General features: G+C 39.7%; 1 protein-coding gene across 1 annotated transcript in view; it reads right to left on the bottom strand.

Moving 5' to 3' along the window:
* The window catches only part of THSD7A (thrombospondin type 1 domain containing 7A), a 391,822-nt gene that overhangs the window by 21,761 nt on the left and 345,338 nt on the right, over positions 1-24,723 (bottom strand). The window contains exons 14-22 of the mRNA XM_066354435.1: positions 22,495-22,673; positions 20,173-20,178; positions 16,853-16,986; positions 11,177-11,330; positions 9,486-9,630; positions 7,335-7,450; positions 3,557-3,674; positions 3,158-3,303; positions 2,159-2,333 (exon numbers count right to left, since the gene is read on the bottom strand). Of these exons, the coding sequence (XP_066210532.1) occupies positions 2,159-2,333; positions 3,158-3,303; positions 3,557-3,674; positions 7,335-7,450; positions 9,486-9,630; positions 11,177-11,330; positions 16,853-16,986; positions 20,173-20,178; positions 22,495-22,673 (1,173 nt within the window). The remainder of the gene's footprint in view (positions 1-2,158; positions 2,334-3,157; positions 3,304-3,556; positions 3,675-7,334; positions 7,451-9,485; positions 9,631-11,176; positions 11,331-16,852; positions 16,987-20,172; positions 20,179-22,494; positions 22,674-24,723) is intronic.

Below are 24,723 nucleotides of genomic sequence, written 5' to 3'. Positions count from 1 at the left end.
CCATAACAGCTACCTTCAAACAAGTGTTATGTGCCACTGATGCTTGGTAACAGCTTTCTGTGGCTGTGTGGAGCCATCCTGTCCTGTGCTTTGGAAATATTTTCAAGTTGTAATAATGTAAAGCAGTGATTTTCAACCTACTGCATCTTGTGGCGCACAATAACTAATTACTAAAATTCCGAAGAACATAAAAAAATATATTTTTTGTTGATCAGACAAAAAATTTGACAATTTAAGGGAGGAGAGGTCAGTGTCCCTAACTAAAGAGTCAGTTATAGCATGTTTAAAAATTCTTGTGGTGCCTGACCAGGCGGTGGCGCAGTAGATAGAGTGTCAGACTGGAATGCCGAGGACCCAGGTTCGAGACCCTGAGGTCGCCAGCTTGAGCACAGGCTCATCTGGTTGAGCAAAAAGCTCACCAGCCTGGACCCAAGGTCGCTGGCTCGAGCAAGGGGTTACTTGGTCTGCTGAAGGCCCGCGGTCAAGGCACATGTGAGAAAGCAATCAATAAACAACTAAGGTGTCGCAGTGTGCAACGAAAAACTAATGATTGATGCTTCTCATCTCTCCGTTCCTGTCTGTCTGTCCGTGTCTATCCCTCTCTCTGACTCTCTCTCTGTCTCTGTAAAATAAAAAATAAAAAAAATAAAAATTATTGTGGTACACAAGTTGAAAATCACTGATGTAAAGCATCGGTAAGTTTTATCGTCCATCAATTCAATGTCAAAGAGAGCTTTATGAGTTAGATAGGGTCAATGAACCAAGAACAAATTTTCGAAGTCAAACTATTGAGTACTCAGTTGTGCACCCTCTCTATGTTAAACACCTTCTCTTTTTTATGATTACCACAAAGTTTCTTAATCTGACCACTGCTCCAACATGCAACAGCCAAAACCACATTGCTGTGACAGGGACTGTCCCTTTGTTCCCTTATCTATCTTAATTTCTTATTCCTACTGATCCTCAGGCTAACTTACACTCTCCCTGACAGTCACTATTAGAGTGATCTATGCCTTTCCCTGCCAGTTTCTCCTTGATATAATTCAGCTCACATCTCTGTTCACAGAGTAGCATTGACACCTTTGAACATCTGTATCTGACCCTGTCAGAAGGAGGCAGGGGGAGGGCTTGTGGGATGATGTTTATGAAGACTACTGTCATGTACGGTGATGTCCTGGGCCTTCACGTTCACTCACTGACTTACCCAGAGCAACTTCCAGTCCTGCGAGCTCCAGCCATGGTAAGTGCACTATAGAGGTGCACCATTTTTAATCTTTTATACTGTACTTTTATTGTACCTTTTCTATGCTTAGATACACAGATACCATTGTGTTACAATTTCCACCAGCAACATGTTGTACACGTTGGTAGGCTAGAAGCAAGAGGCTATTTACCATGTAACCCAGGATACATCACCTAGGTTTCTGTAAGCACACTCTGTGTTCACACAATGATGAAATCTCCTAATGATGCACATCCCAGCACGTATCCCCATTGTTAAGTGACACATGACTGTATATTCCATTGTCTTTTGGCTTTCATTATAAATGAGAAGAATTCTGCTGTAATTCTAACTCTGTCTTCTAAGAGCAGGTAGTGGGTTTATTTTTCTTTCTGAATGCTTTAATAATTCGCCATTTTCAATGTTTTCTTTTTTAACTACATGTGTCTAGGTATGAATTCATTGTTGATTCTACTTAAGACCCACAGACCGCTTTCATTATAAAGACTTAAATTTTTTTTTAGCTATTATGTGTTTGAAAGCTGCCTCTCTCTTATTTTCTATTCTTTTCTTCTAGACATCCTAAATAGATATATGTTCTATCCTCATTTTCTCAACTTTTCTTTTATATTTTCTCTGTCAAACATCAGCCTAAGGCCTTAATTGCCATCCCCCTAGGTGCCACACCCCTAAAACCCTAGGGGTGTGTGTGTTAACAGTGGCCACAGGGGAGAACTGTGGGAGACTTCACCCCTACCAGTCAGTAAAGAGGCAGTGCACCGCCTTCAGACACTACAGTGTCTGGCTGTTGGCACGGATATTAGTGAATGAGAGGACTGCTCACGTCTCTTAACTTAGACTATACATGCGACCCCTTCTCAACCCTGGTCCTGGAAAGAAATGATTAAAATATAAATTATGTTTTGCTGTTGTTACCTGGGCAAGGCTGGGTGCAGGATTCCTCTAAGACCGTTTTTTTATTACCATCTATAATGGGTTCCACATCAGTACAGAATTCTTCCTCCACCGCTTTGCTGAAATCATCAGCTGACCCATCACTCACTACACAAGAAATGTTTCTTGTTCTGGTCCCTTCTCCACACTGGGCATCCTGGAGTGAAGAAAGAAATAACTAATTAGGAAAATAAAAATAATTCATTAGTGAGCTCATCACTGACAGTCATCTCTGCACCATCGATTTTGATTCATGAGCAGCCAACGCAGCATTCAAAACTCCAGGGAAGAAGTCCTGTAGGAGCACACAATGCACTATTTGTTTTCTAGCCAGAGCCAGGCAAATAAATTTTCATTAAAATGAATCAGTCTCCAAACGATTTTAGCAACACAAGACAGGGTGTGCTTGTTATCAAAACTAATTCAACGAGTTCTGAAACAGCAAGGCACCTAAAATCTTTATGAGAAACCACGTCATACGTAAGCTCTAAAAAGGAAGTCAGGCCCTGGCCGGTTGGCTCAGCGGTAGAGCGTTGGCCTGGCGTGCAGGGGACCCGGGTTCAATTCCCGGCCAGGGCACACAGGAGAAGCGCCCATTTGCTTCTCCACCCCCCCTCCTTCCTCTCTGTCTCTCTCTTCCCCTCCCGCAGCCAAGGCTCCATTGGAGCAAAGATGGCCCAGGCGCTGGGGATGGCTCCTTGGCCTCTGCCCCAGGCGCTAGAGTGGCTCTGGTCGCGGCAGAGCGACCCCGGAGGGGCAGAGCATCGCCCCCTGGTGGGCAGAGCTTCGCCCCTGGTGGGCGTGCCGGGTGGATCCCGGTCGGGCACATGCGGGAGTCTGTCTGACTGTCTCTCCCCGTTTCCAGCTTCAGAAAAATACAAAAATAAAAAATAAAAAAAATAAAATAAAAAGGAAGTCAGGATCCAAATTTCTGCATATAAAGAACGCACATTTCCACACAAGCTTCTTGAGATTTGATACCTGCACTTGGCATGGAGACCACTGGCCATACTGCCACTGATAACAGGGCTTTACTGGGCAAGGCTTGGACTGGTCCATGAGGGCGGGGCATGGCCTTCCATCACCCTGGAAGGGCTGGGTCACTGTTCGTCTTCGGATCATTTTTCCTGGCAGAGGTACAAAGTGACACAGCTTTAGCGATACGTTACAGTTGTTCAAGCACCTATCTCATTGGGAGAAGGCATCGCAGAAAATTCTCCTGAGCAGATTTGAGGAACAAGTAAGTCTTAGATGTTTTGGAAAGGAAGATACCCGGATTCAACCTCACTGAGGATTATTTGATATGACTGAAAGCAAGAGGGACATTTTATTTTGTATTCTTTGACCGTTAGCCGAATGCTCATGAAGGTACAAACTAACCTGTGAGGCCACATGTTTGAGAGCATTTGGACCAAGGAGACCACTCCGAAAGCTGACAGTTGACAGGGCATTCCACCATGCAGGACGTGTTCATCTGCCAGTTCCTCTCCAGGCCCAGCTGAAAGGACAGAGGTAGATCTGTTTGCACTGACATGAGGGCGTGACCGCAATGTGTGGTTGATGGAAGGAGGGGAGGGGAAATGACAGGAGTGGGGACGAGAGGAAAGGAGAGGGGAAGAGAGGAAGAATAAGCGAAATGCATAATAGAATAAGAAGATATCTGGGCCCTCACTGGCTGACTCAGTGGATAGAGCATTGTCCCGGAGCATTGGGTCACAGGTTTGGGCCTGGGTCAGAGCACGTACAAGAAGCATTCTGTGAGTGCACATCTAGATACAATACCTAAGTGGAGCAACGAATTGATCTCTCTCTCTCTCTCTCTCTCTCTCTCTCTCTCTATCTTATGTCAATGGAAACAAAAAGGTATCTGGAGGACAAACACTCAAGCTCTAAAAATATAAAGTGGATCAACCCAGGAGAGTGGGAACAAAGGGCACAGGATGAATGGAGAAGTCCATTTACTTGATATATTTACACAGTGTTGAACTTTTAAATGTGCAATAAATAAAAGTAGATTTAATCTCTAAGTAGGTTGAGTTTCTCTAAGTGAGGAACAAGTAAGTATAAGCGTGATTACTTTCCATTAGCTAAAAACCAGGAATACCATCAATATACAGATCTATAATTGTATCTTTGGGATATCACTTATTTTTATACGTGCATGTTAAACTGAAGACAAAAAGGGAAAGGTTTTAAAGACAAATTGCCACTCAAAACTAAGGACAACATATTGAAGTAACATAAAATATCAGTTTTTATGTACGCTCTCTCTCTAAAAGAAAATCTAGATCACTAGAATTTTTTTAATTATTAATACTTACATACATTTTTTAGTTACAACGATTTTTTTCTTCTAAAACTGATCTCAGAAGCTAACTGTGGTACAATTCAGTTATTTCAAGGTAGTCCTTCATTAGATAATAACACTTTGCCAATGTTTTGGCATTGAGTTCCAATTCTTATTTATGTGCTCTACTTTTAAAACATAAGATGAGATTTCAAACTCAGATACTGTATCTGTAAACATTTAAAAAGGCTCAGGTACAAAGTAGCATTGAAGCAGAAAATTTTAAGGGTACGTTAGGAGAATATCATTTCTTAAATTGGTAATCCTTGGGATTTTCAAGACCTTTTGGATTTTTTCATGGAAGAGAAGCTTATGGTATCTAAGTTATATATTAGAAGATAGCAAAAGCAAAACTTTCTGAAATGCAACACCGTGGTTCAAGTCTAGCTCTTGGCTCTAAGTTACGCAGTGAGAGAAGGTCAGAGTGATGATTTGTGTACTACCTCCCTCTGCATGTGCTCCGCTATGTTCTCCACCAGGAACGCTCGACCAGGATGAGTATTTGGTATGGAAATTTTTACCCTATCACTTATGTAAGGTCTCGTAGTCGCATGAAGTCATGGGAGATTGGAAATTAGAGTCTAAAGATGACATAATAAAATTAAAGTGATATTTAAAAGGTAGATAATAGTTTCATAGAGAGAGGGATTGGCTTACAGAATTGGACTACTCCTAATTTATCTATTTTACTAGAAAATTAAAAAGAATGTCTGTGTACAGATATTCTGGGTATTCAATACTGAGACTTTTTAACCCACTACTACTTTTTCCCTTACATTTATTGCATCTCTTCTTTTTCTGCATATCTATCTATCTATCTATCTATCTATCTATCTATCTATCTATCTATCTTTCTATCATCATCTTTCTAAACATATGTGTTTAATAAAAAAATCTGCTCAGAGATCAATGAACAGGAAAGGAGAAATCAATTACTAAGTATCAGGTGAGTAGATGTCTGAAAAAGACCAAAGATGAAAATATGTTATAAATACTGGACGGGTTTAACCCCAATTTTCTTCTTTGTTGGTTAGTAATGCCATTTTTGGTTATGGCTGTTAGAGAAACAGCAAGGGCGAGCTACTGCTGTCGCACTGAATGCAAGGATTACATGTGTATTAGGAGGCAGGCAATCGATCCATAGTTAGAAAGACAGCCAGCTTTTCTCAGGGCTGTTATTTAATCCCGCTGCATTCACGGGGATGGATAAAATGGGATATGAGTTGTTTAATCCAATTCCTGCAGAGAGGACTACTGTTCTCCCTGAAGACAGTGTTTGCTAGATTGTTATGAGTTAAATCCCTAATTGTCATCACAGCGTTCAACCATAATGCTATTTGTTCACACAGTAAATTTATCCAGTCCCACAGGTACTTAAAATGAGTTATTTGTCAGGTTTTTATTCCATTTTTATCTAAGAAATAAAGAACCCTGTTTATATCTTTATCCTGTAGTCATATGAGCTATTTTTAAATTGGTCTTGTATGATTTGGGTTTAGGTTTCAAAAAGCTCTTAGAGATATGCATTGTATATTTCATTCTGACTCGGGAGGGCATTAATATGTGAATTTGCAAGAAAAGAGACGTAGTAATGAACTAGAAGTAGGTCACAGAAAGCTCTTCAGCCAGTGTATGACAATAATAATGTTCATTAATAACGATGTTATTTTGTAATGGTTACATTAATTCAATGTTATTAGGTTCAAAATTGATTCAGGTATAAAATTTCTAGTTAAATAGAAAGTATGAATAGACTAAGTTGTGTTCTAGGATAATAGTGAGAGAAATTTATTAACTAACCTACTTGTTTCAGCACATTTGAGACGTCTGTTCACATGTTCAAATGGACAGAGGTATGAGGAAATTAAGTTAGATCTACATTACAAAGATATCAAATGGATTAATATATTTTCATCTCGAGTTTTCCATTAGGAGTTGGAACAATTTACTGTGGCTTAAAATAACCCCCAGGATGTGCAAACAGAAGTCATGGTCACCACGTCTACTGAACTCTAATGAGATTAGAGGTTCTTCCTGTATGTTCTAGATCTATTGAGGCTTCTATTATCTTGGTTTATGCTTAACCCAGTGATCTCACACACAGCAGTCAAATCATGTCAGGAATGTGAGGATCCTTTTGGTTTGGAAATCAGACAAAGTAATTAAAAGACGAAGTGTAGCTTCATGATTACTAAGAAAGGCCAACGACTGTTTCCTCACATTTCATAAGGTCATGTCTACAAATGATGACATTACTTTTGTAAAGTGAGTCAAGAATTACAATTCTTTGCACCTGAATGTCACTAGTAGCAGACTCCACTCCTTTGTTTGAATTTCAAGCTCCCTCTTATCCACACTTGAGTACTTAGTGTCTCACAGCTGGGTATTAGGTCCTAATAACGCAATCTGCTATAAAACCACATGCGATCAATGTTTAGCAATGGAATGAATGAATGATGGCTCTTGGCAGGTATCCCAGGCAACACAAAATTCAAATGAAATTACAAAGATGATGAGTAGTCTGATTGAGATTTATTGCCTATATTCACCTCAATTACTTATTGTTCCCCAAGCACTTCTTTCAGAAAAGGATAATTAGCATACCTTTGTGCTCCCAGCAGAACAAAATACAGGAAATGATGTGTAGATATCAGTAGTGCTGGACAGTGCTCTTTTCAAGAGGGTGCTTAACAGTGCAGAAAACATCTGCTGACAATGGGTGGCATGGAGCACAGGTCCCTCGGCTCAGCATGAATTGAAATGATTAGGAAAGGACTTACTCACAAAGATATAACAAAGTACCCCCCTCACCTCTTCGCAATATTTCAGGTCAACTGACTTGCCATCACTTCGAACACAATCCAACATCCTGGTTTTAATGCCGTTTCCACACACTGCCTTCTCACTCAGCTGACATGTGCTCCAGTCTGAAAGGAAGGGAGCCCATCAGAACAGAAGGCCATATATGAAACAGATTTCAAATGAAACTCTGCTGACCCGAATCCCATATTTAATTCACGACTGCTTCCTAAGCCCCACCATCAATCATGCCACCTGCAGAGCATATGGGTCCCGGCTTTGAACATATCAGGAGTCAAGTGGAGCTGCTGGGGTTGCACAGAGCTACAGGGATTATTCTGGAAGGCAGATGTCTACTTGACAATCTTGATAGCCATTTGGTAATATTGTAAAAATGGCTTTGGCTTGCTGATCAAGTGTCATTTAAAACCCTTTTTTTTTTTTAATATATTTTTTTAATATTTTTATTTTATTTTATTTATTCATTTTAGAGAGGAGAGAGAGAGAGAGGAGAGAGACAGAGAGAGAGAGAGAAGGGGGAGGAGCTGGAAGCATCAACTCCCATATGTGCCTTGACCAGGCAAGCCCAGGGTTTCAAACTGGCGACCTTAGCATTTCCAGGTCGACGCTTTATCCACTGCGCCACCACAGGTCAGGCTAAAACCCTTTTTACTATTTAAAAAAAAAGCAGAAATTTCAATTTAACCATTATATTTGTTTCAGCAAAGTAACCATAATTTTTATGGATAGTACTTTAAATGTATTATATTCAAATAAAACACTGTATTTCACTTACTTCCATACTTAGAATGTTTTCAAATGTGCACTTATTTCAAAATCACGTTAGTCATATTTATTTAATTTTTTTATTTCATGTCTTTTTTTATTTTTCTTTTTCTATTCAGTGAGAGGAAGGGAGGCGGAGACAGACTCCTGCGTGTGTCCTGAACGGGATCCACCCAGCAAGTCTACTAGGGGGTGATGCTTTGCCCATCTGGGGCCATTGCTTCATTGCAACCAGAGCCATTTTTTAGCACCTGAGGTGGAGGCCATGGAGCCATCCTCAGCACCCGATGTCAACTCACTCTAGTAGAGCCATGGCTGCAGGAGGGGAGGAGAAGAGAGAGAGAGCGAGAGAAAAGAAGAAGAAGAAAGAGGAGGAGGAGGAAGAAGAGGAGGAGAATGAGGAGGAGGAGGAGGAGAAGCAGATGGACACTTCTCCTGTGTGCCCTGACCAGGAATCAAACCTGGGACTTCCACATGTGGGGCCAACGCTCTACCACTGAGACAACCACCCAGGGCCTCATTCCATGTCTTTTTTCAAAATAATCTTACATCTTTATCTTTAGAGTAACACAACATATTCCAAAGAACTTTGATTTCCTTATATCATCAAAGGAATCGGAGAGAAAAATAAAAAGAAGCAGAAGCCAGCCCGACTGCTGCACAACATGGTACAATTTCTGTAGTTTACATCACTGTGAAATCGCCTGAAAAAGTTCTCAGATAAGCTCCCATGGTTCCCCAAGTCAGATAAACCAATGAACTCTCTTCTTTCCCAGAGTTATGTACCTAGATGTTATGAAGTGGCATTAGGGGAAAAAATAGGTTTATAATAAGCCTTTTTTTTTCTTTTTAGAAAAAAATACTCATCTATCTACTTTTATCTGTACCTTTGATTGTATTGAACTAGTTATATTTATATACTTTTTGGCAGGGGTAAGACTGCTGCTATTTTTACATTGAACCAATCATGCTAATGAACGGCCACACACAATTGTCCCAGGACTGTTGTCCCAGTATGTGACAGCAATTAAACATCTGAAGAAGAAAGACATCTTTCAATGAACCTGTTACCCACAAGAAAGGTATCTTATTTACACTTTTCCCAAAGTGGGAGAATGTCTTAAATAGGATTAATTAGACTATTCACAATCTACCATAGGGCTAATCTTTGTGTGATATTTTCATTATCTATTACCCTAAAGTTTACTAAAAAGCATAACAGGTAAATATTGCTGTTTCTTAATAAAAATTAATCTGGGAGAGTAAGCAGCCTGTCCAAAAGGCACACAGAGGAGAGAAATGATACTGATGGAGCCGCGCTGAGCGGACACACATGCTGCGGCCTTTAACTCCATGATGACATGACCAGTCACCTACCTGTTACGTTATAATCGTAGTGGAAGCAGTTTTTGTTCAGGTTACAGGGCTCCTGCTCAACAGCATCAGGGCAGACTCTTCCTTCATCAGCAGGTTGTCTGATGGGGTCAGCTGACCTTTGCCGGAAATTGCTTTGATTGCAAGGCTGACAGAGAGGAACACAGAAAGGTGACTCCTCAGCCACCCAGGGCTAATGCGTTAGGGAGAGCACTGGAGCCGGAGTCAGAAGGGTGGGGCCATTGGCTTGCATGAACAATCTCATATTACACTTCAATTGCTTCTTCTATAAGATCAGGGAGTTGGGTAAGCTTCCGATGTCCCATCTAGCTATCAGATGCTTAAGAGTCTATGTGTCAAATATTAATAGCTACATTACATCACAGGTACACAAACACATACACATGGTCATATTAATTATTGTAGATCACTAATACAGAAATTATCTATCTATCTAGCTGTCTGTCTATCTACCTACCTACCTACCTACCTACCTACCTATCTCTCTATCTAATACAGTCTCTTGGTCTTAAAAAAAAACATTTTAAGGGTGACTGTGAATAACTAGCTGTTAGTGATTTTTATTTTCCTAAGGCACACAAACACAAGCACTTAAAAAGACTGGCTTGCATCCTCCTACTGGTACCATCTTGTCTGAAAGCTTTTGGCTCCCAAGGACAGAAGCAGTAACTTCAAACCCGTGAATGGAATCAGAAGATCACTCACATGCCCTTGTGAAACTGTTGATTCTTTACTACAGTTTAACTGTACGCAAGTCAACTGCCAGCCCTGCGTTGCTCCTGCTGAATCAGTTGGCTGATCAGCACCTTTAATAATGTTAACACTGAGATGAACATTTAATTTTTCCTTGAAAAGATGCATTAGCAATTCTTGAAACTGTTCTATCTTGTATTTTGGCAAATTAATTCCACACTATGTGCCTTTTCCTTATGCTTTAGATGTCTGTTTGCAATGTGCAGCTTTACAAAGATGCCCAGGGGTAAACCCAATTTTCTACATCACCAGCCAGTTCTGTTTCAAATGACTCTCTTCCCCGGGTCCCTGGGAAGAGCCCCTACGGGCTGCTGAAATCTAGAAGCTTTGTGTGATTTGACACTCAGCTGGCTTCCCAGGCCCAAAGAGACACAGAGTCAGCGTGTGGAAAGCGAATCATCGATGCCCCGCTTTCTTCTTGCTACCTCCTCTCTTTCCAGGATCTTTTGCGTTTTACTGTCGATACTCCCGCTGCAGAATCCCCACTGTATGAAAGATTATTGCTATAATTTAAGTAAAGTGGTTGGGGCAATAAGCAAGGGATGACAACCTGACACCATTAAAGTGCCTTTACTAGAGCATCGTTCTTTGTCCCTTTACCTGGAAGGAGTCATTATCCCCACTGTAATTCTTAACCTGCTGTGTATTTATAAGCCCATCTGAAGGTGTTTTGTGCTGGGTGAGAAGGGTGGTGGAGGATTATAAAGCTTGCAAGAGGTCAAGCTGTTCTAGTGTGAGTCGAAATATCACTAACTTTAAATGGCAGTCATAGAATGAAGTAGCCAAGAAAATACACCTTACTTTTTTGTAACTAATTTGGTAAGTGATTTAATAACTACAATTTTCTCAATAATATCTTTCAAGCTTTAGTGGTGAGGGATATACCAAACTGTATATTAATAAATGGCTGATCATCTCACCAAAGTGCATCGAGTCCACGGACCCCATTCAGATATCACACAATCCTCGGGACATGGTAATTTGCACTCTCTAGAACCCAGGGGCATCTCTTCTGGGTCACAGAGGTAATCCTCTACATGGTCGGAAGGGCCATCAGCTGTGTTCTGCATGCATCTAGAAGAAAACATACCTATCAGTGAAGGAACTGGGACAATTGTAACAATGGGCAACCCATAAGATAGATGGTTCATCTTGACATTATCATGAGGTAGAGGGTTGGGGCTGGAAAGCTTTGCATTTAATGTATAAAATTCTTCAAACAGGAAAACATAAAAGGATCTTTGCCTCTTGTAAATACTTACAGAAGTTTGGTATGATTTTAAAATTTATCCTTGTATGTATCATTAAAATTTTTTTTAAATTATAACCACTCCACGGTATATATGTAAACTCTCTAGTCTTCCACTGAAAGAATAGGGTCATTTACTCTCATATGTGATGCAGAACTAATAAGGAGTGGTCCAAAGAGATTTAGAGGGGTTGAGATTTTGGAATATAACATATTTTTTTATTCTGAAGAAAATGGTAGATTCTGCAGACAAGGTAGATTCATATATGATGGAAGACTAGGCACACTGACATATCCTAGTGAGAGGTTTCATAACATGTTTTTGAAAGTAATCAGGCCTGACCTGTGGTGGTGCAGTGGATAAAGCGTCAACCTGGAAACGCTGAGGTTGCCGGTTCAAAACCCTGGGCTTGCCTGGTCAAGGCACATATGGGAGTTGATGCTTTCTGCTCCTCCCCCCTTCTCTCTCTCTCTCTCTCCCCTCTATATAATGAATAAAAATAAATAAAAATCTAAAAAAAAAAAAAAAGTTAAAAAAAAAAAAAAGAAAGTAATCAATGATATTTATCAAATTGTTTTGTCAAATAAAAAGGTATTTACCCTCCCATCTGCTGATAACTTTAAAAGAAAGCCATAAGTGAAAAGACTATCATAGCAATAGCACAAATTCTCTAAATGCAGTTGTTTGGATTGTCCAATAGTCTTGACCCCTTTTACTGTTCGATTTCTTTTTAACAGAACAGATTCAAACATTGTATTACATTTCATTCTTCTGTAAGCAGTCATGAAGAGCTCTGTACTCACCTTGGGGAATCTAATTATTGCGGCTAGTACCAGACCTTACTGTACCATAGTTAATCTCTCTGGGCACTTTTCTAGCAGAAGAGAAAAACTTTGCCCTTCATCTATAACTTGGGAAGGTCAACCAAATTAATGGGCACAGGAGCAGAATCGCATTGCAGGAGACGAAATGGAAGGCTGGAACTCTTATGCCTCTCAAACCCATGGCAATGTTTTAAACTGTTAATTGAATTACATGACCAATTGTACCTGAAATATCAACTCTTCAGGAATTTACAGTCACTAGAGACGTTGTGTTTTCTCCTACCTTCTCTGCAGAAAACCCTCTCAGTGCAGCCTAATTTAAGAGAAATGTCTTTTCCCCGTGAGATGTTTTCAGATTAGAAAACTGCGCTGTTGTTGGGCATGTCCTCATTAGGTTTGTAGCCTGAAAAAAATATATAAACACTCTCCTCTGCATATTTTGTAAACTGCATAAATACATAAATGAGCTGTATCAAAAATAACAAAAGGGTAGATATTTATTTGACTTTATTGTTGAAAGAAATAAATAATAAATGTCTTACAGAGAATTAGTTTCTCTGGAAAAAAGTTCTACCTTCAATGGCATTAAAAAAATGTTCTGGCCCTGGCCGGTTGGCTCAGCAGTAGAGCGTCGGCCTAGCGTGTGGAGGACCCGGGTTCGATTTCTGGCCAGGGCACACAGGAGAAGCGCCCATTTGCTTCTCCACCCCTCCGCTGTGCTTTCCCTCTCTGTCTCTCTCTTCCCCTCCCGCAGCCAAGGCTCCATTGGAGCAAAGATGGCCCAGGCGCTGGGGATGGCTCCTTGGCCTCTGCCCCAGGCGCTAGAGTGGCTCTGGTAGCAACATGGCGACGCCCAGGATGGGCAGAGCATTGCCCCCTGGTGGGCAGAGCTTCACCCCTGGTGGGCGTGCCGGGTGGATCCCGGTCGGGCACATGCGGGAGTCTGTCTGACTGTCTCTCCCTGTTTCCAGCTTCAGAAAAATGAAAAAAAAAAAATGTTCTGCTGATAGCAGCTTTGAGGGGACCTGGAACAAATGGGACAGTTCAATACTCAAGGTTGGATTGTTGCTAAGAAAAGATTGCATTCAAGGTGGGCACTGACACAACATACAAGGAATAACTTGCAAAGCTGCCTACTGATTCAGAGTTAAGGACAGATGTTCAATACTCTTTTATGTAGTTACGTACATAAAACTTCTTTCTCAAAGGCTTTTCTCATCCTTTACCTTTTATTATACAGTTAACATTTATTTTAGGAAAATCAGAATAAATAACAGAAACTCACATAATTCTATCAGAGATAACCACTATTAACAGACCATTATATTCAAACATATATTTTCATTTCATGAAACATGAGAAACCTTTATCTATTTGTATCATTTAAGAAAAAAACCCAATATTTTACAGACATCTTCTTTTGTTGTTAACTATTTTTCTAAGATATAATTTTTAATGACTACATGTGAATTCCATCATCTGAATGTGCCATAATTGGCCTTGGCCAGTTGGCTCAGCGGTAGAGCATTTCCTGGCATGTGGATGTCCCAGGTTCGATTCCCTGTCAGGGCACACAACAGAAGGGATCATCTGCTTCTCCACCCACCCTTCCCCCTTCCCTCTATCTCTCTTATCCTCCTGCAGCCATGGCTTGATTGGTTCCAAGGAGTTGGCCCTGTGCACCGAGATGGCTCCATAGCTTCTACCTCAGGCACTTAAAATAGCTTGGTTGCTGAGCAATGGAGCAACGGTCCCAGATTGGCAGAGAACATTGCCCCATAGGGAGCTTGTGGTGTGGATCCCAGTCAGATGCATGAAAAAGTCTGTCTCTCTGCCTGTCTTCCACTCACTTAATAAAAAAAAATATAGAATGTGACATAATTGCTAAAAACCTTTATTGTTAACATTCAAATTATTTGTTTTATTTATTTTAGTTGGTATTATTTTCTTATCACTCTAGAATAGACAATAAATATTTGAATCAAGATTTGACCCCAAAAGAAGGCACTATAAGCTCATTTCCTTTTTCAAATTCTTGGCCTTTTCCCTTTTTATATATAAAGGAATTTTGCTTTGAGAAAACTGAACTATGTTAGAAAACACAGTGTTGAATCAAGTTGGAATCCAAGGGTGGGGCCAAAGGCCCCCTACAGGTGTAGCAATAGGAGGTGCACTATCAGTAGGAAATTCAAAAGCAACAATAAAAATAACCAAATCACTGGCTTTTATTATCACAGTGTGCTGGCACTTAAAAAGAAATGCTAGTGAAAAGTATCTCTTCCCATTTGGGCAAACAACTATTATCACCGACTCTTTGAAATGTCATACTATCCTAAAGAAACAGAACAGGATGGGATATAGTAAATCATGCTCACTTACAGGCTCATGTATCCTAAACTGTCATCCAATGCTTGCATCTAAGTAGGACATTTTGACCTTAAATAGTTGAGGATACGGTTAGGGAACTATCTTACTCAATCAGTAAAGAAACATTATTCCGTGATCAGAGATCACAGTCAATGCTGACCTTCTCTTTTCTCTATCTGCATAAAAGATATTTATGAAAAAATAAGTTGATCTGAAAAGTTACTTAGTTTAGGATGTGCTTGGAAATGTTAAGATTATCTATTCACAGAGCAAAAAGAAGCAACATGTACAAAGAGAGTTGAAGGAAAATGGAAAGAACAGTAGTTCTTTATTGTTTGGTATATGTATCGAAACTATATATACATATTCCAAACAAACCCAACTTGATCAAATTCTTATTATAAAGAAAATATTTTTCAATTAAAAGTAAACTTTTAAATTTTGGAGGAAAAGGACAGAAAACAGAATTTCTTTCTTTTTCTTCTGTTTCCCTATCTCTCTCCCTATCCACATCAAAAGAGTTCCTCAGAAAAATAACTTGAGAGAGTTCAGATGAGCTTTTGAAAAAAGAAATAGAAATTATTTTTCTTAGAAGCAAAGTTATACATAGTGTGCTAGATTTTACAATACACATGATAACTTGTTCTTCTTTCCTCTGAAACATAAAAAGTATGAATCTTAAATTCATGCAAAGGTCATGAGTGAGAATGAGCTACTTCACAACGTAAGTTGTCACATTCTGGATGCTTTTATATTTGTCTAACCTGTGTGGCACTCAGCAGGGTTCGAAGAAACTGGTATAGTTACAAAGAGTGACAAGAGACGTGGGTTTGAATGCCAACTGTGTCACTTTATGAGATCCGTGTTCTTAGGAAATCAGTATTTGTGAATCTCCTCTATAAAGTGGAAATAACAAAACCTCATTTGCTTGTTTCCCAGGTTCTAGAACCCTAGAGATCACAGGCAAAGGCTGTAGAGAAAATTGAACAAGTGTCAAACTTGTATTAGGTGTTAGGAAGTTTCTATGAATACGACAGGGCCTCAGTGTGGAGAAACTCTTGGGGTTTAATAATAGTGGCAGGCTGGAAAACGATCTTTTTTTTTTTTTGTATTTTTCCGAAGCTGGAAACGGGAAGAGACAGTCAGACAGATTCCACATGCGCCCGACCGGGATCCACCCGGCATGCCCACCAGGGACAACGCTCTGCCATGACCAGAGCCACTCTAGCGCCTGGGGCAGAGGCCAAGGAGCCATCCCCAGCGCCCGGGCCACCTTTGCTCCAATGGAACCTTGGCTGCGGGAGGGGAAGAGAGAGACAGAGAGGAAGGAGAGGGGGAGGAGTGGAGAAGCAGATGGGCGCTTCTCCTGTGTGCCCTGGCCGGGAATCGAACCCGGGACTTCTGCACACCAGGCCAACGCTCTACCACTGAGCCAACGGGCCAGGGCCGGAAAAAGATCTTCTTAAAACAATGCGGGGCACCTGAGGCAGCACAGAGGAGGCTGCTCAGTAGCCGTTTCTGTGGCAAAGGAAATACTGTGCAGTCTGGGAGAACAGCCTCTCATCACCTGGGGCTACTGAGCACTTAAATGTGTCTAGTGTGACCGAAGAAAACACATTTTTAACTTTATTTAAGTTTAATGTTTAAATTTAAAGTGAAAATAGCCCAAAGTGGCCAATGGTTACCCTACCAGGCAGTGTGGCCAGAGAAGGAGAAGAAACAAGAGGCTTGAGCCAACACCGTTTTAGGAATTCCATCTGGAACAGACGGAAGTATTCCAAAGTCGGCCAGTTTGATATCGAAGAGCAACAGTTTATGACAGATTATCATTAAAATGCACTTAGGAATAGATTTTTCCTTTCAGGAAAAAGTTATTGGGGTTGGAAAATCTGGACTGGTTCAGCTCAAGTTCAATATGAGACTCTTTCCCTGCAAGAAGAGCACCTCAGAGCGAAGCTTCCTGAGTGGGAAGGGCGAGTGTGACAGGAGGTTGCTTGAAGCAGATCCCCTGACAGTGTTCCATGAGCACTGAGCCCCTAAAAGTAAAACTAGCGGCAGTGCATTAGAAGGTCGGGAGGGCGTGGACGCTCTCTCTGGCAGGCAGGAAACAGGGAGGAGGTGTGTTTTGTTCTCTGGGCCCTGGTCGTGGCCTCACCTCACTTTGCGGGTTTGCACGCCCTCTCCGCAGTTATCCCGCATGTCCACAAAGGTCACCTTGCAGACACTCCATGGCTCTGCGACCCATATGTACTGGCTGCAGTCACTCTGGCAAGGGACGACCTCGTACACCTGCAACACACACAGTTCTCAGTGGTCTCCTGTCAGGCACCTGATGAGATTGAGAGGGAAGAGCTTACATCACAATAATCAGTAAACTTTTACTTCAGCTACTTCTATTTCTCTCCACTGTTACTGGAAGTTATCATGGAGAGCTGTATTACTCCACTGGGCGGAACTGGCTGTGCTGGACCCTGTTGCTCCATTATCACATTGCCGTTGTAGGTCTGACCTGCTGGACCACATCTGGGGCATTACCTACTTCCCTGTACTGACCCTTACCAAGACGGCACGGGGACTCGGGCCCAGGACTGAAGGGATACCAGGTGGCCAGAAGGAACACCAGGTAAACTGACCGGAAACTGTCCCACCCCAGCTCCTCCTTGTCCGAGAATAAAGAAGTAGCCTTTCTTATCTCCCTTCAAACCGCTTCCTTCCTTGCAGAAATCGAAACCAGTGTTCTGCACAGGTAGCTGATTGAGGCTTGACTGCTCTGTGACCTTCCTGGGGTGGCAGTAGGTGCGGCCCAGCACCTTGTCCCTCCTAGTGCAGGTGCCGAAACACGTGCTAAGCGACCCAACAGAAGAAGAAAGTAGCTTGACCCTGACATGGAAAATTCCACAAGTCTGCCTTTTTCTTTTCTTTTTTTTAATAAATTTTTATTAATTTTAATGGGGTGACATCAATAAATCAGGGTACATATGTTCAAAGAAAACATGTCCAGGTTATCTTGTCATTCAATTATGTTGCATACCCATCACCCAAAGTCAGATTGTCCTCCATCACCTTCTAGCTAGTTTTCTTTGTGTGCCCCTCCCCCTCCCCCTTCCCCTCTCCATCCCTCTCCTCCTCCCCCCTCCACCGTAACCACCACACTCTTGTCCATGTCTCTTGGTCTCGTTTTTATGTCCCACCTATGTATGGAATCATGCAGTTCTTGGTTTTTTCTGATTTGCTTATTTCACTCCATGTAATGTTATAAAGCCTGCCTCTGTGCTCAGAGCTGCACTGTCCCCAGCTTATAAAAGCAGGCAGGCAGAGCCAGCCACCCCTACCCCAGCCTCCCTGCCCCTCCGGTCAGTTCCCAGGACCCTCTCTTCTCTGTGCTGCCTCCCTTGGGCTCCAGTATTTCGCTTGGTAGTTCCTCTCCATTTCTATCTTGGGGGCCCTAAGGACCCCAAACACAGGTAACATTACCACAAAGTATTGTCATGTTCCGGGCCAATGGTCTTGTTTATAGTTTTGTGTGTCTTCAGTACTTACCACAGGCTACTCATGTTAGGCAATCAATAGATAGTTGTTGAATATATAAATGAATGAATGAATGAATAAAATAAGTGTATAAATGTAGCTATTTTCAAATAAATATACTTTGGCTTGTTGTCTCAATAAATAACAATGAAAACATATGTTTGTGTTTCATTTATGAAATTAAATTAAAATATAAATAACAAGAAATAAAGCCATCCTCAAACTAATGCTCAATCACTTAGGGCAGCAATTTTCAACTGGTATGCTAGGCACACTGGTGTGCCACATGAATTTTTAAAATATGAAATACCGAACTATTTAGTCAGGGGCACTGACTTCTTTTCCCTTAGTTTGTCAAATAAAACAAATGATAACAGCCAACACAGCAGTAGCTATCAGGTGTGAATGAATCAAAATCACATCTATATTTTTTTTTGTCAAATTGGCAAAATATATTATAGTTTATAATATGATGTATTTGGCGTGCCACAGAAATTAGTAATTAGTTTGTGTGCCATGAGATGAAAAAGGTAGTTGAAAATTGCTGATTTGCCCTGGCCAGTTAGCTCAGTGGTAGAGCATTGGCCTGGCATGTGGATGTCCTGGGTTCGATTCTTAGTCAAGGCACACAGGAGAAGCGCCCATCTACTTCTCAACGCCTCCCCCTCTGGTTTATCTCTCTCTTTCTCTCTTCCCCTCCTGCAGCCATGGCTTGATTGGAGCGAGTTGGCCCCGGGGTGGGGGGTTAAGGATAGCTCCATGGCGTCTGCCTCAGGTAAGAGGATCTTGGTTGGGGAGCAATGTCCCAGATGGGCAGAGCATTGCTCCCTAGTGGGCTTGCTAGGTGAATTTCCGTCAGGGCGCATGCAGGAGCCTCTCTGCCTCCCCTCCTCACACTGAATAAAGAAAACTGCTGATTTAGGGTTTGAAAGCAAGGTCTGAAACTGGTCTCATATTATACACCTACAGCCTAAGGCAGTGAGGGTCACTTAAACAAAGCAAATTTTTTGTGTGCTGGTATCTATAAGAGCTTTCAGCCCCAAGTTTGAGGTGGTTTGTTTGGTTTCAGAGTTTATAGAACAATGAACAATTATGCTCTTTTCTCAATGACAAGAATGATAAAATAAAGGAAATAAATAGACCATAATCCACTGCAACAGTCGACTCATCTATATAGGAAAGTGTTTTTTTTAATCATTTCAAAACCTAAGTAAGACAACTCTATTTTATATTTTACACACATACACTATAGCATATGTACACAGTTAGTCTTATATAACTAATTACAGAAAATATAGATTTAAATAGCCCTTAGGAGCCATTCTTTTGTGTAAATTTTATTGGATTAAATACCCAAGTAAAATGACAAAGTGAACTTATTCTAAGTAATAATAAAAAATATGCAGTGTTAGAGTAAGAATCTCTACTTACTGTCATAACTGATCACACTCGCATTGGGTGCTATATTAAAACATGACTAATTTCCACTGTGTAAAACATTTCCTTACAGCTTGTGGGGAAGGGAGAATTGAAGGGAAAATGCCATCTTTCCTAATCCTTTGATGGCGTGTATTTTAATCTCCCACATTGGGGTGAACACAAATCAGTTCAGAGCCCCCTCCTGCCCCCCACACTAGCCCACCTGCCCCTTTACTCTCCCTCTGAGAAGCATGAGATCAGGAGCGAAGGTCTCATTGCCTTGTCAAGGCGGTGAAGTCAAGCTCGTTCCCAGCCCTGCACCTGAGTCTAGCATAAGGAAACACAGGCAGCACGCTAGGAGGTAAAAAGGGAACTGCAGAACACAAATTTTATGAAAAGTATGGTATTTTCCCCTGTAAAAGATAAAAGACACTCGTAGGAAAAAAAACCCCACTTTCCCTGAAATTGGGAGTAAAAGAGAAAACAAGCAGCACTCTGTTGTGAACCAAGAGGTTCCGGAGTTCTTACCTGTGCCTGGAGTGGGTACATTCAACAGGAGTCAGAACCGGGAGAGAAACAAACACAAGTGAAATAATGAGAAAAACTCATGGTCCAAGTTTCAAATATTTTTATCCCTAGAGAAAAGTGTGTGTATATTTATATATATATTTTAAATAATTAGGACTTTTTTCTAGATTTTGGGAGAGAAAAAGCAACTCATTGTTTAAAATTAAGATACACAAATAACTACTGCAAACAGCAGAGTCAAGAAAAGTATTAGATAGAATGAAGACATCATAGGCAATTGAATAGAGCTCAAAATATATACTAATCACAGGGAACTGATAATCACTGCAACTATCTGTGGTTCAAACTGTGAACGTCCCATCTATGTACAGATTGACTGATAAACCTATCCATCTTCATCAGCCCATCTGTATTTCTCCTCAATGGGAAACAGAACTTCAGACACATTTACAAGTCAAAACGCCCGTGATTGGATTGAGGAATTACAACTGTAACAATATCTATGTGATTTACAGTTTTCAACATTGACACAAACCTCTGTGTAGTTTTTACTTTTCTAATATCCTACTAATATATAAATTCTTAAAAGTTTCTTTTTTAAATGTGGAACATTTATATTCAAAGTTGAATATTCAGGAATATATTACTGTTGTAGCTTTGATTTTTCAGTTGTTAATGTCTCGATGTACCACCAGTAAGCTGGAAACAAATACCTCCGTGTCCTTATCAAACCCTGCTTTAGATTTTATGAGAACTGGGGAGTGACAGAGAAATGGCTAAGAGGAAAGACTTTTCACAGCAAAGACAATTGGGCACAAAGTCTTAAACCTTTGCCAATTCACCCATAGAGAACATTTCTCTTTAGTATGACCATGGATAAAATTTGTTAAAATTTAAATTTATTTTTGGAAATTCAAGATTTCTAAACTTACAGAAAAATATTCTTTTTTTATTACAAATATTACATTTGCATTTTTCTATTTCATTAGGGTCATGAAACTATATAAATTTTCTTCTTTGGAAATATTCCCTAGGACAGGGAAACTCGATGACCAATAGATGGCAGTGGAGTAGTACAGTATACACCTTCAGGTGAATTTAAGGACAAATCCAGCTACTTGGGGAAAAATCAAGATTCCTTCAGAGTACTCTCTATGGAGTTTAATTCTACACTTTCTTCATCCTAATCCTTTTATTCAAAAGTTATTTTTATTTTCTCTACAGTGTATTTTTATTGTTATAAACAAATTCAGGTTAATTTGGGAAGAAAGGTTTGTGTTTTGGGAAGCAGTATATTTGGAGATTTTAGACAGTCTATGTATGTATAAAATATATCTATTCATTTAAGGTTGGTTCATATACATAACTTGGTTCATTTGATTAAGATTTAGATTTAAATACACATAAACATATACTCATAGTATATGAAATTCATTCTTGTCTAATTCACATGCAGGCTGAACATAATTGTCTGATGCATCTCATATTACATTTAAATTAGCCACAATTCCTCCTATTACCGTTTTACTTTATATTTCCAATAGAACACAAACAACAACTATTAACAGCAACTAATAAAGTGCATCTGAAGTCCAATAAAGTTTAAAATAAGATTTAAAAGGTCAATGACTAAATTGATAGAAAACATACAGTAGTAACATTGAGGCCATCTTTAAAATTTTAAAGATACTTAATATCAATAAAAAATTAAATGAATACACAGTATATATATTCTAATTTTAGACCCAAACCTATAAATTTTCTTTGATTTTCATTTAAGTGGTTGATAAATGAGATATTTTTTTCTGAGAGTCTAAGAATGAAACAATCTCGCTCTCAGCACCAGTTCAATATAATTTTATGACAGGTTAAATACCTTGACATTATTTTAAAGGTACATTTCATTTTATTTCCATTAAAATATATTCATCCACATATATATGCAGGGTACTCAATATTTCAAGAATACAGAAATAAAATCTGTTTTGGGATTTTAATAATATATATATACATGAAGTAAACCAGGCATTCTACAGATAAAATGGGTCAAAGGCATTGGAGGTTAAATGGTGATAGATGAAGACTTACTTGGTGGAGGGTGAGCACAATAGAGATGTCTTGTAGAATGGGGCACCAGAAAACTGTATAATTTTATTAACTATGTCACCTTAATAAATTCATATAAAAAAGAAATACATAACTAAAAAATATTGATAAAATGGGTCAAATTTCTTATTCAGGGGCCATCCACTTTGGAAAAAAAAAAAAGATCTTTGTGAATCTAAATCACAATACTTTAGTATTTCCAATGGCAGATAATACCTGGTTGACATGGTCCAGCTTGGGGCAAGGCCGTCCTCCATTATATGGTTTTTCACGCAGCCATTTAGAGCGAACCTTCACCCCACTCCCACAGGACTTACTGCAGCGGGACCAGTTGGACCACTCACTGAGCTTGCAGTCAGAGGGGCAGGGGATGATGCAGGCCTCTTCGATGTAACCTGAGCGGAGGAAAATGAGACGAGAGCCATCCTCTCCATGTGTCACTCGCCCACTGCCGCCCACCATTCCCGCTCATTTAGAAGGTCCACGTTTGGCTTGACAGCGACATGGTAATGCAGAGATGTCTCTGTAGTTAAGAATTCAAATTAAATTTTGCAGGAAAATGACACATACACACAGCGACTCTGTTAGAATAACAGCTGAGCAGCTGCCATATGATCTGCTTAGGATTCACCATATTTCAGCATTTCTGACTTTCTGACAGCTCGTGTTTAATTGACAATAACCTGTCGGCTGCCATATCATTCCCATGCTGACAGAATGATTCATTAAAAAAATTATAACAGTTTTCTACAAAATCCTATCGGTTCATGTCACACCAGTTCAAGTTTCTGAGTCCAAGCAATGTTCTTGCTAAAAAAGAAAGCCAGACCCTTTCAATCACTATCCAAAAGGAAGCATTTAACTTAGCATCTTATATTTTCCCTTTGTTGAAAATCAAGTCCAAAGAAGAAAAGTGAAGGATGTTAAATAAATAATGTTTCATATTTTTATAGTGCTGTCAATCTCAAACCACCTTCAGCTCTTGTATTCATTTGATTCTCCTGAAAACCTTATAAATGCACGGGGCAGGTATTGATATTCTACTGGACAGACAAGAAAACAGATGCAGAGAGATAATTGCCAAGTGCAAGGTCATACAGTGAGGTGAGGTGTGAGGAGAGGTTTTCTGAGGTCCAGTCCAGTATTCATTCCATCAAATCACACAACCTATTAGCTTAATACTCGACAGATTTGTCTTGAGAAAGAGGATCATTTTCTTTGAATAGTCCCTTACCACCAACTTGGTGTTTCACTATATTATTTTAGCATTAGTGTTCTCAAGGCAAATATGTAAGAAAAGCAAAATGCCTCTGGTCAAGAGTCAATGTTGTCTTCTATTATATTCTGACTGTGCAGAGTACGTGTTCTTGACGCAAGAAAACATTCTGCCTTATCAGTTTACATCAACATGAAGTATTCAGTTTTGAAAATGCTTTTAAGAGCAACAATTTGTACTAGGAATTCTAAGTAGATTTTTAAAAAACTTTATTGAGACACAATTCATATTCCATAATAGCTCACTTTTTGATATTTAATGTATTTATTGAGTTGAGCATCACCACCACTATCTAATTTCAGAATATTTTCATCACCACAAAAAAACCCCTATACCTATTAGCAATCATTTCTCATTTTCTCCTCCCCATCTCCTAGCAACCACTCATTGTCTTTATGTCTCTAAAAATTCGCTATTCTGTATCCAGAATTCGCTATTCTGTATCTGTTTCAATGAAATAAAACATTACATGTGTTTTTGTGGTTGGCTTCTTTCACTTAGTATAGTGTTTTCAAAGTTCATTTATGTTTTAGCAGGTGTTAGTACTTTATTCCTTTTTATGACTAAAGAATATTCCATTGTATGGCTATATCATATTTTTGTTTATCCACTCATCATTGGATGAGTATTTTAGTCATTTCCACATTTTGTATATTATAATTGTTTTTACTGTGAACATTTGTGCACAAGTTTCTGTGTGGAACTGTTTTCAGTTCTCTTGGGTATATAGCTAGGAGTGAAATTGCTGGGTCATATGACAACTCTAAATATTTTACTCTTTGATTAAGCACCAAACTGTTTTCCAAAGTTACTGCACCATTTTATAATATGACTAAGCAAGGTGTAAGTACTCAAATTTCTACATTTGTTAAAACTTTTAATGTCTTTTTATTTCAGTGTCCTTTGAAGAACAACAGTTTTCAATATTAAAGAATCCTATTTACCTCTTTTTGTCTATGGTTGCTTGATCTTGGATGTCATATCTAGTTAACCAAGGCCTAATTCAAGGTTATGAAGATTTATACCTATGTTTTCTTTTGAGTTCTAGAGTTTTAGCTCTTACTTAGCTATCAGATTCATTTGAGTTCATTTTTGTATATAATAAAAGTTAAGGGTCCAACTCATTCTTTTGTATGTGATTATCAAGTTATCCCAGGTTCATGCGTTAA

The sequence above is a fragment of the Saccopteryx leptura genome, chromosome 12, assembly GCF_036850995.1.
Source record: "Saccopteryx leptura isolate mSacLep1 chromosome 12, mSacLep1_pri_phased_curated, whole genome shotgun sequence".
Classification (NCBI taxonomy): domain Eukaryota; kingdom Metazoa; phylum Chordata; class Mammalia; order Chiroptera; family Emballonuridae; genus Saccopteryx; species Saccopteryx leptura.
Note: the sequence above shows the minus strand (reverse complement) of the source record. Positions and strands in the feature narration are given on the sequence as shown.